This window comes from Plecotus auritus (genome assembly GCF_963455305.1).
Source record: "Plecotus auritus genome assembly, chromosome: 9".
In the NCBI taxonomy this organism is placed as follows: Eukaryota; Metazoa; Chordata; class Mammalia; order Chiroptera; family Vespertilionidae; genus Plecotus; species Plecotus auritus.
This window is the reverse complement of record NC_137783.1, coordinates 68,808,140-68,823,921: the sequence shown is the minus strand read 5'-3', so window position 1 is coordinate 68,823,921 and position 15,782 is coordinate 68,808,140. Positions and strand designations below refer to the sequence as shown.

Sequence of the window (15,782 nt, the reverse complement as noted above, 5' to 3'; positions counted from 1 at the left end):
CTGTGGTTCTGGATGATGTCTGTTTTGTCTTTTAGTTTTAGTTTTGAAGTGGTTGTGGGAGGCAGCAATTTCAGGTGTTTACCTGTGCTGCCATCTTGATTTCTCCAAAAATGTATTGATTTTAGTTTTCTAATAAAAATTCTGAGTTTTCTGTTCTTACTGAACACATAGTTATTGAAAAGGCCTGCCTGTTATTCCAGCTGGCAGCACAGCCAGCATCTGCTCCTCCTCGGCGGCTGCTTTCGCCTGAGGAACCAGAACCTGCCTCCATGCAAACAGGTCAGGAGTCAGCCTGACTCCAGGGAACCTGCAGCACAGGTGAACCCTCCTCCTCGGCTCCTCCCTTCTTCAGGGTTGTGGGCCCTCACAATGGGCCATCCTGACACCCTGAATTTCCCGCCTCCTGAAACACCCTGGAAACCCCGGGCGTAGCGTGGCGCTTCCATCAGCATGCTCCCTGCTCCGGAACCCCGGCCGCCTCTCCAGTCCTGGCTGTGCGGCTGCTCTCCAAAGCCTTTGTGGTTTTAATTGATTGGGGTGACATTGGTCACTGTGGGCATGTAGGTTTCAGGTGTGAGTTTCTTTGACCAGATCTGTATTGCATGGTGTCCCCACCACCCAGAGTCAAATCCCCTTCTGTCACCCCCTTTTCCCCACACCCATACACCTTTCCTCTGGCCGCCACCATGTACTGTGTGTGTCTGCGAGTTTCTGTTTCTGATCCCACACATGCGTGAGATCATAGGGCTCTCAGCTCTCTCCCAAGGCCTTCTTTCTCTTGTATTTTATCGTGCTTCTTCAGTGGCTGTTCTAGGCAGGTGGTTAGATAGCTTGTTGCTTGGCCATGGCTGTAAACATGTAAAATGTATCTATGTTTTAGATCAAGATAGAGTGTTATATGCTCTCCTTTTTTAAACTTAGCATTATATATTAGGCATTCCTTTCTATTTAAAAAGTGCTTCAAAATCTGTACTTTTAATGATTACATATATAATGTGACTACTACTATCACATATTTTAATTATTCCCCTATTGGTGTATATTTATTTTGTTTAAAAGCTTTACTGTAATAAATATATATATATATTTTAAATATATTTTATTGATATTTTACAGAGAGGAAGGGAGAGGGATAGAGAGCTAGAAACATCGATGAGAGAGAAACATCGATCAGCTGCCTCCTGCACACCTCCCACTGGGGATGTGCCTGCAACCAAGGTACATGCCCTTGACCGGAATCGAACCCGGGACCCTTCAGTCCACAGGCCAACGCCCCATCCACTGAGCCAAACCGGTTTCGGCAATAAATATATTTTGATGAACATTTTTGTACATAATCAGAGATGCAGCCTAAGTAGAATTTCTGTGACGAAAGATGGTGAATGTTTTAAAATATGTGCTGGGCCCTGGCTGGTGTGGCTCAGTGGATAGAGTGTTGCCTGTGGACTGAAGGGTCCCAGGTTCAATTCTGGTCAGGGCACATGCCCAGGGTTGCAGGCTCTATCCCCAATAGGGGGCATGCAGGAGGCAGCTGATCCATGATTCTCTCTCATCATTGATATTTCTCTCTCCCGCTCCCTCCTCTCTGAAATCAATAAAGATATTTTAAAATAAATAGTAAGTGAGTAAATAAAATATGGAAGGGACAGCATAGGACAGAGAGCAGGAGGCTTCGGGAGCGCCTCTCGGACCTGTGAGCTGGGTGCTGACGAGAGCAGAATGACTCTCATCATTGATGTTTCTATCTCTCTCTCTCCCTCTCCCTTCCTCTCTGAAATCAATAAAAAATATATTTAAAAAATAAAATATGTGTTGGCAGAATGCTTAATGAGGAGGTGCATTTTCATATTTTTAACAGAGGCCCAATGCATGAAATTTGTGCAAGAGTAGGCCTTCCTTCCCCCAGCTGCCGGAACTGGCTTCCCTCTGGCACCTGTGACCTAGGCTTCCCTCGCAGCCCAGGCTTTGTCTGGAAGATCATCTGGCAGGACGTTTGGCCTAATTAGCATATTATGCTTTTATTATTATAGACTAGAGCAGTGGTCGGCAAACTCATTAGTCAACAGAGCCAAATATCAACAGTACAACGATTGAAATTTCTTTTGAGAGCCAAATTTTTTAAACTTAAACTTCTTCTAATGCCACTTCTTCAAAATAGACTCACCCAGGCCATGGTATTTTGTGGGAAGAGCCACACTCAAGGGGCCAAAGAGCCGCATGTGACTCGCGAGCCACAGTTTGCCGACCACGGGACTAGAGGCTTGATGCACAAAATTCGTGCAAGGGGCTTGGCCCTCGCAGCTGCTGTGGCTTGCCCTTGGCCCTTGCAGCCCCAGCTTCATCCAGAAGGTTTTTTGGCTGTCCAGTCTAATTAGCATATTATGCTTTTATATATAGAGAGTAACATCATCAACAAAAAGAATTATAATTTAAAAATTTTATTGCCCTTGTAATAACTTTTTTCTTTTTATGGAAGTAATGTGCTAAGTAAAGAATAGATAGAAAGTACGACAAGCAATGCTGAAGAAATGGAAGTCATCCATAACTTACCTCAGTTAGCATGTGATGTATGTTCACTGCCATTCTGTGTGTACATGCTGTTTTTCACTAGGAATATCTCGAACATCTTAGGATGTCATTACATATTCTTCTACAGCAGTGATTTTCAAATTATTTCAGTTGCTCATAAAGCAGAGGAGCTGACCTAAGTGCACTCTCAGTGTGGGAATAGATAAGACCTACTGTGCAGGAGCAGAGACCTCTGAAGCTCTGGCCCGGAGCCCCTGAGGCGCTAAGGGACACAGTCAACTTCAGACGGGTGTGGGGGGAGGAGGGAGGGTTAAAATGTATTCAGCTCCTTGTTATTTAACAGGTGGTTGCCTTTTGTTTAGGATTATAAATAATGCTATAGTGGACATTCTTTATCATTTCCTCAGGGAAATTCCTAGAAATGGAATTTCTGAGTATAAGGGTTTGTATGTTTGGTTAAATACTTTTGCTGAATTACACTCCAGAAAAGTTATAGCATATATTTCTTTATTTCCAAAACTATATAAGAAAGTATCCATTTAAAAAAAGAAAACAACAAAAAGAAAATACTCATTTTCCTACATCTTCACCAATACTTGTTTTGTTGTTGTTTTTTGCTAATCTTTATGGGTTGTTTGCCTCCTCCCCTCCAAACATTTTGTTATGAAAAGTTTTAAAACATAAAGTGAAAGATTTTTTTAAATATATTTTTATTGATTTCAGAGAAGAAGGGAGAGGGACAGAGAGATAGAAACATCAATGATGAGAGTCATTGATCAGTTGTCTCCTGCACGTCCCCTACTGGGGATTGAGCCCACAACCCAGCCATGTGCCCCGATTGGGAATTGAACTGTGACCTCCTGGTTCATAGGTCGACGCTCAACCAGCTGGGTAAGAGTGAAAGATTTTTTTACAGTGAAAATTCGTATATTCCCCGCCTAGGTTCTACCATTAGTATTTTATTATGCTTGTTTTGTCACACATTTATTTATCTGTATTTTTACCCATCCGTCAATCTTCCTTACTTTATTGATGCATTTCTAGGCACACTATAGATACCAATACAGATCTACTTCAAAACTTTAGCATGCAATGCACAAATAATAAACGTAATATGAAGACATAAGAAAAACTCTGAAGTGAGATTATAGGGGATGGTCCTGTTAGGTTTCTGTAGCACTTCAGTGTTTTTAATAAGCAGCTTTTGCTTTTATAATTAGGAAATATAAACATCAAGTAAACTCTGACTGACAAATCCAATAAGTGTTTCTTAGACTATTTAGAATGTGCAAAAAGGCACAGAGGAAGGACGAGAGGCTCACGCACTTCCACTCCCAGAGCAGTTGTGTTCCACGTGTGCGTTTCTTACAGGATTGCATGGGCTTTTGTTGTTTGTTTCATGTTGTTTCCTCTCTGCCTAGTCTTAGAGAGTGGGGTGACAGGAGAAGTTCTGTTTAACATTGGAGAATTATGTGTGAGTGCAATGGCCAGATCCCCAAAGGCCAGGCCTGAAAACTTGGGGGTGGTCCCAGATTTGATGCTGACTGCCACAGCACTTTATATCTTTTTATTTCCTACTAGTGATCCGGGGTGCGAAATCGCGCGACCCTGCCCACCTGCCCGCTGTCCCGCCTTGACACCCTACCCTTTCCCCCCAGAGTTCGAACGCACCTGGCCCCACCCCCGACCCCTCCGGCCTTCTCTGGCCACTTCAAGCACCGCCCTTGGTTCCATGAGTTGCCTTGGGTTGGTCCCGCCACCTCCCCGCTTCCGCCCCATCTCGAGCAACGTGCAGCTCCGCCCCACCGTGCATGCAGCCTCCTGCTGAATGGTCGTTACGGTGTGAGGGCATCACGGCCATTAGGATATTAGCTCTTTGTTATACAGGATTTTTCTTGCACAGTATGAATAGGAAACCTGTTTATGCTACAAGATAATACACGAGAAAGCTGTCAACAAGCTGTGATGTTAGAGCTGAGGTGTGCGTGTTGTCAGGAAGCATCCTGCTGCTGCTTGTTTCCTGCCTTGTGAGAAGCCAGCACGTAGCGCTCGACGGTCCACTCCTGAGGGGGCGCTCCCTGGGGCAGAGCCCTCTCCCAGTGCACACATCTCAGCATAGCAGCCTCACCTTGTCAGTTAAAAGTGAAAATTGAAGTTAGTGTGTTTTTATTAAAATTTTTCCCCTTTTGTTGTGTTTATTGGGGATGCTGGTTAGCAGAATCACACAGGTTTCAGGTGCTCAGCCTACAACGATCCTCTGCACACTGTTGTGTTCACCACCCCGAGTCAGTTTCCGTCCGTCACCATTTACCCTGTGCCTCCCCCACCCCACCCGCTGCTAAAGGAGTGAGTGTTCAGCAGGTGCCTCCCTGAGCCAGGATGGAGAGGGGTTCCCTGGCTGGCACCTACTTGCTCGTCACATCAGAGCGGTGGTTGTTGTGAAGACACTTGTTTCATGCTGAAGGTTTTCCAGCTTCCTTCTTCGCTTTCTTTTCTATGTTTTATTCCTCTTCCAGACCTCTTCCTGTGCCCACGCTGCCGCCCGGGGCGCAGCGCGAGAGCGAGGAGGACGCTGAGTACATGACTCCCTCCTCGAGGCCTGTGGGCCTTCAGAAGCCAGAGGGGAAGCAGCCCTTCGAGACCGCCCCGAGCCTACGGTGGGTTCCCAGCCACCCCGCTTGCCTGCTGCTGCCACGCAGCATAATCGAGCCCCAGTTACAGCTCAGGCTGTAAGCAAACCTACTTCTGTTTCCTCAACACCACAGCAACCTCACACACATACACCACCGCAACCTCACACACACACACCACCGCAACCTCACACACACACACCACCGCAACCTCACACACACACACCACCGCAACCTCACACACACACACCACCGCAACCTCACACACACACACACATCACAGCAACCTCACACACATACACCATCGCAACCTCACACACACACACACCACCGCAACCTCACACACACATACACCACAGCAACCTCACTCACACACACCACAGCAACCTCACACACACACACCACAGCAACCTCACACACACACACCACCGCAACCTCACACACACACACACCACAGCAACCTCACACTCAAACACACCACCGCAACCTCACACACACACACACCACAGCAACCTCACACACACACACACCACAGCAACCTCACACACACACACACCACAGCAACCTCACACTCAAACACACCACAGCAACCTCACACGCACACACCACAGCAACCTCACACACACACACACACCACAGCAACCTCACACAAACACACCACCGCAACCTCACACACACACACACCACCGCAACCTCACACACACACACACCACCGCAACCTCACACACACACACCACCGCAACCTCACACACACACACACCACCGCAACCTCACACACACACACACCACAGCAACCTCACACACACACACCACAGCAACCTCACACACACACACCACAGCAACCTCACACACACACACACCACCGCAACCTCACACTCAAACACACCACAGCAACCTCACACACACACACACCACCGCAACCTCACACACACACACACCACAGCAACCTCACACACACACACCACAGCAACCTCACACACACACACCACAGCAACCTCACACACACACACACCACAGCAACCTCACACACACACACACCACCGCAACCTCACACTCAAACACACCACCGCAACCTCACACACACACACCACCGCAACCTCACACACATACACCACCGCAACCTCACACACACACACCACCGCAACCTCACACACACACACATCACAGCAACCTCACACACATACACCATCGCAACCTCACACACACACACACCACCGCAACCTCACACACACATACACCACAGCAACCTCACACACACACACCACAGCAACCTCACACACACACACCACCGCAACCTCACACACACACACACCACAGCAACCTCACACTCAAACACACCACCGCAACCTCACACACACACACCACCGCAACCTCACACACACACACACCACAGCAACCTCACACACACACACCACCGCAACCTCACACACACACACACCACAGCAACCTCACACTCAAACACACCACAGCAACCTCACACACACACACACCACAGCAACCTCACACACACACACACCACAGCAACCTCACACTCAAACACACCACAGCAACCTCACACGCACACACCACAGCAACCTCACACACACACACACACCACAGCAACCTCACACAAACACACCACCGCAACCTCACACACACACACACCACCGCAACCTCACACACACACACACCACCGCAACCTCACACACACACACCACCGCAACCTCACACACACACACACCACCGCAACCTCACACACACACACACCACAGCAACCTCACACACACACACCACAGCAACCTCACACACACACACCACAGCAACCTCACACACACACACACCACCGCAACCTCACACTCAAACACACCACAGCAACCTCACACACACACACACACCACCGCAACCTCACACACACACACACCACAGCAACCTCACACACACACACCACAGCAACCTCACACACACACACCACAGCAACCTCACACACACGCACACCACCGCAACCTCACACTCAAACACACCACCGCAACCTCACACACACACACCACCGCAACCTCACACACATACACCACCGCAACCTCACACACACACACCACCGCAACCTCACACACACACACCACCGCAACCTCACACACACACACCACCGCAACCTCACACACACACACCACAGCAACCTCACACACACACACACCACAGCAACCTCACACTCAAACACACCACAGCAACCTCACACACACATACACCACCGCAACCTCACACACACACACCACCGCAACCTCACACACACACACCACAGCAACCTCACACACACACACCACCGCAACCTCACACACACACACCACAGCAACCTCACACTCAAACACACCACAGCAACCTCACACTCAAACACACCACAGCAACCTCGCACACACACACACCACAGCAACCTCGCACACACATACACCACAGCAACCTCACACACATACATCATAGCAACCTCACACGCACACACCACAGCAACCTCACACGCACACACCACCGCAACCTCACACGCACACACACCACAGCAACCTCACACTCAAACACACCACAGCAACCTCACACACACACACACCACAGCAACCTCACACACACATACACCACAGCAACCTCACACACATACATCATAGCAACCTCACACGCACACACCACAGCAACCTCACACACACACACCACCGCAACCTCACACGCACACACACCACAGCAACCTCACACTCAAACACACCACAGCAACCTCACACTCAAACACACCACAGCAACCTCACTCACACACACCACAGCAACCTCACACACATACATCATAGCAATCTCACACTCACACACACCACAGCAACCTCACACACACACACACACACCCGTTACTCTCACACGTACATGCCCATTTTCCTCACACACACGCACACATCCTTGTTACCCTCACACTCACACACACCCCGTTACCCTCACACACACATCCCCGTTACCCTTACACGCGCACACCACCCTGCTACCCTCACACGCACACCCCCGTTACCCTCACACGCACACCCCCGTTACCCTTACACGCGCACACCACCCCATTACCCTCACACGCACACCCCCGTTATCCTCACACGCGCACACCACCCCGTTACCCTCACACGCACACCCCCGTTACCCTCACACGCGCACACCATCCTGTTACCCTCACACGCACACCCCCGTTACCCTCACATGCACACCCCCATTACCCTTACACGCACACCCCCGTTACCCTCACACGCACACTCCCGTTACCCTTACACGCGCACACCACCCCGTTACCCTCACACGCACACCCCCGTTACCCTCACACGCACACCCCCGTTACCCTCACACGCACACCCCCGTTACCCTTACACACGCACACCACCCTGTTACCCTCACACGCACACCCCCGTTACCCTCACACGCACACCCCCGTTACCCTCACACGCACACCCCCATTACCCTTACACACGCACACCACCCTGTTACCCTCACACGCACACCCCCGTTACCCTCACACGCGCACACCACCCCGTTACCCTCACACGCACACCTCGTTACCCTTACACGCGCACACCACCGTTACCCTCACACGCACACCCCCGTTACCCTCACACGCACACCACCCTGTTACCCTTACACGCACACCCCCGTTACCCTCACACGCACACCCCCGTTACCCTCACACGCACACCCCCGTTACCCTCACACGCACACCACCCTGTTACCCTTACACGCACACCCCCGTTACCCTTACACACGCACACCACCCTGTTACCCTCACACGCACACCCCCGTTACCCTTACACGCGCACACCACCCTGTTACCTTCACACGCACACCCCCGTTACCCTCACACACACACCCCCGTTACCCTCACACACACACCCCCATTACCCTTACATGCGCACACCCCCCCATTACCCTCACATGCACACCCCCGTTACCCTCACACGCACACCCCCATTACCCTTACATGCGCACACACCCCCATTACCCTCACACGCACACCCCCATTACCCTTACGCGCACACCACCCTGTTACCCTCACACGCACACCCCCGTTACCCTTACACGCACACCCCCCCCATTACCCTCACGCACACCCGTTACCCTTACACGCGCACACACACCCATTACCCTCACATGCACACACCCGTTACCCGCACACGCACACACACCCCCGTTACCCTCACACACACACACCCCCGTTACCTGCACACGCACACCCCTGTTACGCACACAGTAGTGGGTTTTCCCGCCTCTTAGTGACACTGGTGAAAGGATGGGGTCAGGCTCCAGAGCAGCAGTGAGGGGATGAGTCTCAGTGAGTCTGCAGGTGACAGACGTCTGTTTCTGAGACCTTGCGCTGTTTTCTTCCGGGTCAGAGCGGGTGGCGGCGACCAGCAGGCAGACGGCAGCACCTATGAAGCCATGTACACCCTGCAGCCCCCGGGGGCACCGGCCGGCGCAGAGGGCAGCTCCGTCGGTGAGTGGCTTTCTGCTCCCTGAGGTCATGGTGGCCCCAGAAGGAGCCTGTGGCATTTGGCTGGTGAGAAAGCTTGATCTGAGAGGAAAATAATTGTAAATAATTTTATTTGCAAAATATATTTTACCCACGGACAGTAAACCCTCCTCTCTTTTACTTCCTGTTCGCACAGTCAGAGTCTTTGTGCTTTTCCTCCTTCCAGGGCCGGGACCCAGTGTGGCAGCTCCCTTTACCCCACTGCTTGTTATTTATGTATTTATTTCATTGATTTCAGAGAGGAAGGGAGAGGGAAGCATCAATGCTGAGAGAGAATCATGGATTGGCTGCCTCCTGTACGCCCCCCACTGGGATTGAGCCTGCAACCTGGGCATGTGCCCTGACCGGGAATCGAACCCAGGACCCTCCGCAGGCCGACGCTCTTCCCACTGAGCCCCACCAGCTAGGGCGCTCCCATTGCTTTTTAGCATCGATGAACTTCTTTTGTATGGGTGGTGAGTCCTGGGCCCCACACCAACCAGCACTCCAAGTTGAAAGCTCAAGAGGGCCGCGTACAGGGCCCTTGGCTGTCATGGAGTGAAATGTAGAGAGAGTGCTGGGTGAACTGCCCTTGGCAGGGTCGCTTGGGCACCTTTGTTATTTGCAAAAGGAGAATTGCAGGGAGGGGATCTGCAGGCCTGGTGTAGGGTTATTCCTCGGTCTCTTTTATCTCCACTCCCAGGCCTTCCATGGTGTGTGGCCCACAGTAAACAAGTAGTGACGGCTGACTGTACATACGTGCACGGGTGACGGATGCCCTTCTGTTGCGTGTGTTAAAGGTGGAGTATGGGAGGCAAAGGTAACGCGTGCACTTTGCTCTAGGTGAGGGGGACATGGTTGCAGCCCCTGCCGGCGTTGGCCCCGAGGAATTGGAAAACGAAGATGAGGGCTACGATGTCCCTAAGCCGCCCGTGCCCGCAGCGCTGGCCCGCCGGACGCTCTCTGACATCTCCAACGCCAGCTCCTCCTTCGGCTGGCTGTCTCTAGAAGGCGACCCCGCAAGTGAGTCTCGGGCTGCCTGGCTCCTCCTTGGTGCTGAGCAAAGATGCCTGCCCACCTGGTGACCAAGGAGCTCGTGGCTGGAAGCAGTGGACTAAGAAGTCCATCCGAGGGAAGGGAAGCTGGGCTGGGCTCCGGATTAGGAAGTTAAACTGTAGTCAGACCCTGGGATCTGGCCAGAAATGATGTGTTTCCTTAAACCAGTGGTTCTCAACCTTTCTAATGCCACGACCCTTTAATACAGTTCCTCATGTTGTGGTGACCCCCAACCATGAAATTATTTTCGTTGCTACTTCATAACTGTAATTTTGCTACTGTTAATGAATCGTAATGTAAATATCTGTGTTTTCCGATGGTCTTAGGCTCTACAGTAGCGGTTCTCAACCTGTGGGTTGCGAACCACTAGCAGGGTCACCTAAGACCATCGGAAAACAGATATTTACATTACGATTCATAACAGTAACAAAATTACAGTTATGAAGTAGCAACGAAAATAATTTCATGGTTGGGGGTCACCATGTGCAGCCTCCAGGCCCGAAGCAGGTGGTGACCCCTGCCCGCCTTGTTTATGCTTCACCCAAACTGTGCTCGTTTCTGCTTTGTTATTTGCAAAAGGAGAATTGTCGTGTCTTCTCAGAAACACTTAAAAACTACTCCAGGCCGTGATGCGTGTGTTGCCAAGTGTGCTGCGTGTTGCCATGTGGGTGAGGTGCTGTGGCAGCAGTGGGGAGAGCCAGGAGGGCAGGTGTGGGGTGTTGAGGGCTCCCACTGGGAGGAGGCGCTGGGCCTATAGACCAGCCTTGGACTGAAGAGCCTGTGTCCCCGAGGGCGGCTAGCCACATCCAATGGCAGCACGTTGGTGTTACTCCTGCAGTAGCTGAGGTCCCCCAGGTTTGCAGACAATTTTCTTTCTTATTTCTTCTAGACTTCACAGAGGGTTCCCCAGTTCCCGAGAGACCCCCCAAGCCGTTCCCTCGGAGAATCAACTCTGAGCGGAAGGCGGGGCCGGGCCAGCCCGGTGCCACTGCGGCCACCTCGCCGCAGCTCTCCAGCGAGATCGAGAGCCTCCTGAGCCAGGGCTACTCCCACCAGGACATCCAGAAAGCCCTGCTCATCGCTCACAACAACATCGACATGGCCAAGAACATCCTCCGCGAGTTTGTGTCCATCTCTTCTCCCGCCCACGTGGCCACCTAGCACCCCTCCGCCTGCGCTGGCGAGGAAGTGTCTGGGCTCCTCCCGGGGTACCGGGCAGGGGCTCTCCCGGGACACCAGGCAGGGGCTCCCGGAGACTTGGCAGTGAGGTCATCCCTGCTGTGGGCATCCCTGTGGCTAGGGTTTCAAAGCGGTGGATGAACATGGAGCGGCTGGTGCTTGTTGTATTTGTTGGGGGAGTGCGTTTGAAGGCTCTCAGGCCCCACCCAGAGCGAGTGGGGTTTTTATAAAAATGTAGCCCGCCCGCCCGCCGGCCGGAGAGCAGCGAGAAGAAGGAGCGCTGCGCTCTCATCTGATGGGAGACCTAGGGCTTTCCTGGGCTAAGACTGTGGCTGTGTCAGTCTCTGTCTGTGGCTGTGTGTCGTGTGATTTTAAGACGAACCTGCTGTCTCCGTTAATTCCAGGTAGGGGAAATCAGCACAAGAGGTTTCGGAAGGAACAGTGTTAAAACTTCCCTATGATGTGGTATCCCCCACCCCAGCTTGTGTGCAGCCGCAGCACTCCCAGGCCAGCTGCACGCATAGCTCCCCTGTGTTAGGCTCCTCCTCCCCCCGCTCCTCTCCCTCGCGTGGGTGTTGGTGGGTGTGGAGACGCGGGAAGGACGGTTGATCCGAGCAGCGCACGTGTCACTCCAAGCGTCCTTTCTATGGGAACATGGAGGGGCTCTGTTAAAAGGCGTCTCAGTGACCTAACTACAGAACGCCTGCCTGTGGCAGAGGCCTCGACACCCCAGGCCTCCCCAGAATGAGTCGGGATCGCTGCCCTGATGCGGGGAGGTGGGGGCGGGGAGGGGCGGTGTGCGTCTGCTGTGGGCACGCGTGTTTCTGCCGCATGGGCGGGAGGAGCATTTATCCTCAGTGTGGCTTCTGGCCGACGCCCTGAAGCTTCCGGAAGCCTCCTCACATGCTCTTGACCTTGTTGTCCATAAAATGCACAAAACAGACAATTGGGATCTGTTTGTTCAGTGTTTCTTCCCAGTGAATTGATTCCGCTTATAGGGGCACCTCCCTGGACCGGCAGCCTGGCTGTGTCCCCAAGTGATGGTTGTCTTTGCCCTTTGGGTGTGGGTGCCAGCCCGGTGGTGGCACAGCGTTTGCTGGTGTGAGTGCCCGTCCTATGCCCCGCAGCTCGGTTTTCTCTGGTGCCTGTGATTTGGGGAAGGTAGGGTCTCCTTTGCCTCCTCATCCCCCAGGGCCTTGCACACTCGGACGCCTGTGCCCATTGGCTAGACGGCACTCACTGTGTTCATGACTGCCATCAGACAGTCTGAGCAGCCCAGCGTGTGACTGCAGGTTCCTACACAGATCCGGCCCAGGTGGAGCCCGAGCTGCTGGGTGCCACCCAGAGCCCTCAGGTCCAGCCCCCTCCCCCTGCACCTCCTCTCCCCTGCAGCGCCCACCCCCTGGGCTCCGCGAGCTCCTGTCTTTGGATCCGGGCAGAAACGACTCTCCTTAGAGCCTTTGCCATCTTGTTTTTTTTTAGTTTGTTTTTTTTAAATTTCTTTATTGATTAAGGAATTACATATGTGTCCTTATTCCCCCATTACCCCCCCCACCTCCCATTCATGCCCCCACCCCTCTGTTGCCTGTATCCATTGGTTAGGCTTATCTGCATGCATATAAGTCCTTTGGTTGATCTCTCCCCCTTACCCGCACTGCCCCCTACCTTCCCTGAGGTTTGACGTACTGATTGATGTTTTTCTGTCTTTTGCCATCTTGTCATCTCTCGCTAAACTGTGGGCTGGGCATGTATCTGTGTTCTCTCTGTAATAGCAGAGGGCCTCTCTCCCAGCCTCTCTCCCCCTGCCCTCTCCCTCAGCCCTCTCTCCCCCCTCCCCCTGCCCTCCCCCCCCCCCGCCCTCTCCCTCAGCCCTTTCCCCCCCACCCTCTCCCTCATCCCTCTCTTCCCCCCTCTCCCTGCCCTCTTTCTCAGACCTCTCTCCCCCTCCCCCCACCCTCTCCCCCCACCACCCTCTCCCTCTGTCCTCTCTTCTCCTCCCTCGCCCTGCCCTCTCCCTCCCCGCCCTCTCCCTCTGCCCTCTCTTCCCCCCCTCCCCCTGCCCTCTCCTCCTGTCCTCTCCCCTGGCCCTGCTTCCCTGTCTCTCCTTGTACACTTTCAGCACAGGGCCCAGGTGCGTCATCTGGCTGTTTTGTGGATAAAAACATTTGGGGGGGGGGGGGTGGTGGTACTATTCTTCATACTTGAAGTATTTATTTCTTCTATAGAAAAGTGAGATATTTTATGGTCCAAACAGCAAATTTACAAATGAATTTTTAACAGCAAATTTACAAATGAATTTTTGTAAATTTGCTTGCAAAGTAGGGACCCAGCTGTATGTTCCCTTCACGGCACTGTTAACAAGATCTAGGCCTCCCCCCCACCTTTTTACTGAGGTGTAATTGACATAACATCCTATTTATACGATCACCAAGATCTTACTTTCCCTGTGACGAGAATTCTTAAATGTCCTCTCTAGACAGCGCTCACATAGCCACTCGGGTGTCCCCCTCCCTGTGGGGAGAGCGTTGGGTGCGTGCAGCCTCCTACCTCACACATGGGCGGCATGGCCCAGGCCTTCCCCTTCTCACCCAGCAGATGGGTGACCGCCATGCCGGGTGTCAGCCTATTCTCTGGTCACCGTGTGGTGAGGCACTGATGGGGATGGTCCTTGGGCTCCTTGCCACTTGCACTTGGCCCTGAAATAGCCCTTCCCAGTGCGGGTGCGGCCTTCACTCCCAGCCCTGGGTGTACCCCGCAGAGCTGCCCTGGCTCAGACCAGGTCAGGGCTCTCCGTTGCTCCCCACTGTCTTCTGAGCCGTGGTCCTGACTGGGAGGGTCCCCAGTGGAAGACATGGATCCCCTGAGTGTCGTGGAGGTGGAGCCTGGTGGGTTGAGGGGTGTTGGCTCGGAGAGCACGCTAGGCGGAGAGCACGCTAGGCGGAGAGCACGCTAGGCGGAGAGCACGCTAGGCGGAGAGCACGCTAGGCGGAGAGCACGCTAGGCGGAGAGCACGCTAGGCGGAGAGCACGCTAGGCGGAGAGCACGCTAGGCGGAGAGCACGCTAGGCGGAGAGCACGCTAGGCGGAGAGCACGCTAGGCGGAGAGCACGCTAGGCGGAGAGCACGCTAGGCGGAGAGCACGCTAGGCGGAGAGCACGCTAGGCGGAGAGCACGCTAGGCGGAGAGCACGCTAGGCGGAGAGCACGCTAGGCGGAGAGCACGCTAGGCGGAGAGCACGCTAGGCGGAGAGCACGCTAGGCGGAGAGCACGCTAGGCGGAGAGCACGCTAGGCGGAGAGCACGCTAGGCGGAGAGCACGCTAGGCGGAGAGCACGCTAGGCGGAGAGCAGCGCGCCTGCCGCTTCCCTCTCCAGCCTTGTGCCTGCCTCATCTTCCCGCCGGGCCCAGCCTTCTCGTTGGGATGTCTCCCTGTCAGCCTCTGGGCCCTCTCACCGTCTCCCATTCTATTTGGAACTTGTTTTTATCCTTCACAAGCTTTGCAGCTAACCAACCCCGTGTCTTAGCATGACCGAGGTGTGGGAGGGAAGGGTGTGTCTCTGGGTCCTGACCTGCCACCAGGTGTGTGGTCTCCCTGGAGTCGCAGGAGAATAGACTGAACTCAGTTCTCCAAGGTGTTAGCCTGTGTCTCGAGCGCTCAGGGTCCTAGAACTTAGCACCACAATCGGGCTTCCTCCTCCTGGCCTTCCCTCGGGGGCTCTGGGTCGCACCTACAAGATGGGCTCTTTAGAACCGCACACGGCGGGCGGAGGGGGTGCGCCGTGGAGGAAGGTCCAGGGTGCATCTCGGACGATCCTGCTTGGGAATCACAGGAGTGGTCAGGGTGAAGGCAGGAGGGAGTTCAAGGATGCAGGCTGTTTCTCAGAGCCCAGCTGACCCCTGCCTG

At 53.3% G+C, this 15,782-nt stretch overlaps 1 protein-coding gene across 1 annotated transcript in view; it reads left to right on the top strand.

Moving 5' to 3' along the window:
* The window catches only part of CBL (Cbl proto-oncogene), a 122,837-nt gene extending 110,022 nt beyond the window's left edge, over positions 1-12,815 (top strand). Inside the window, exons 13-16 of the mRNA XM_080642159.1 lie at positions 5,046-5,186; positions 9,530-9,630; positions 10,489-10,668; positions 11,591-12,815. Of these exons, the coding sequence (XP_080498285.1) occupies positions 5,046-5,186; positions 9,530-9,630; positions 10,489-10,668; positions 11,591-11,862 (694 nt within the window). The 3' untranslated portion in view covers positions 11,863-12,815. The remainder of the gene's footprint in view (positions 1-5,045; positions 5,187-9,529; positions 9,631-10,488; positions 10,669-11,590) is intronic.
* Positions 12,816-15,782: the final 2,967 nt, after the last annotated feature.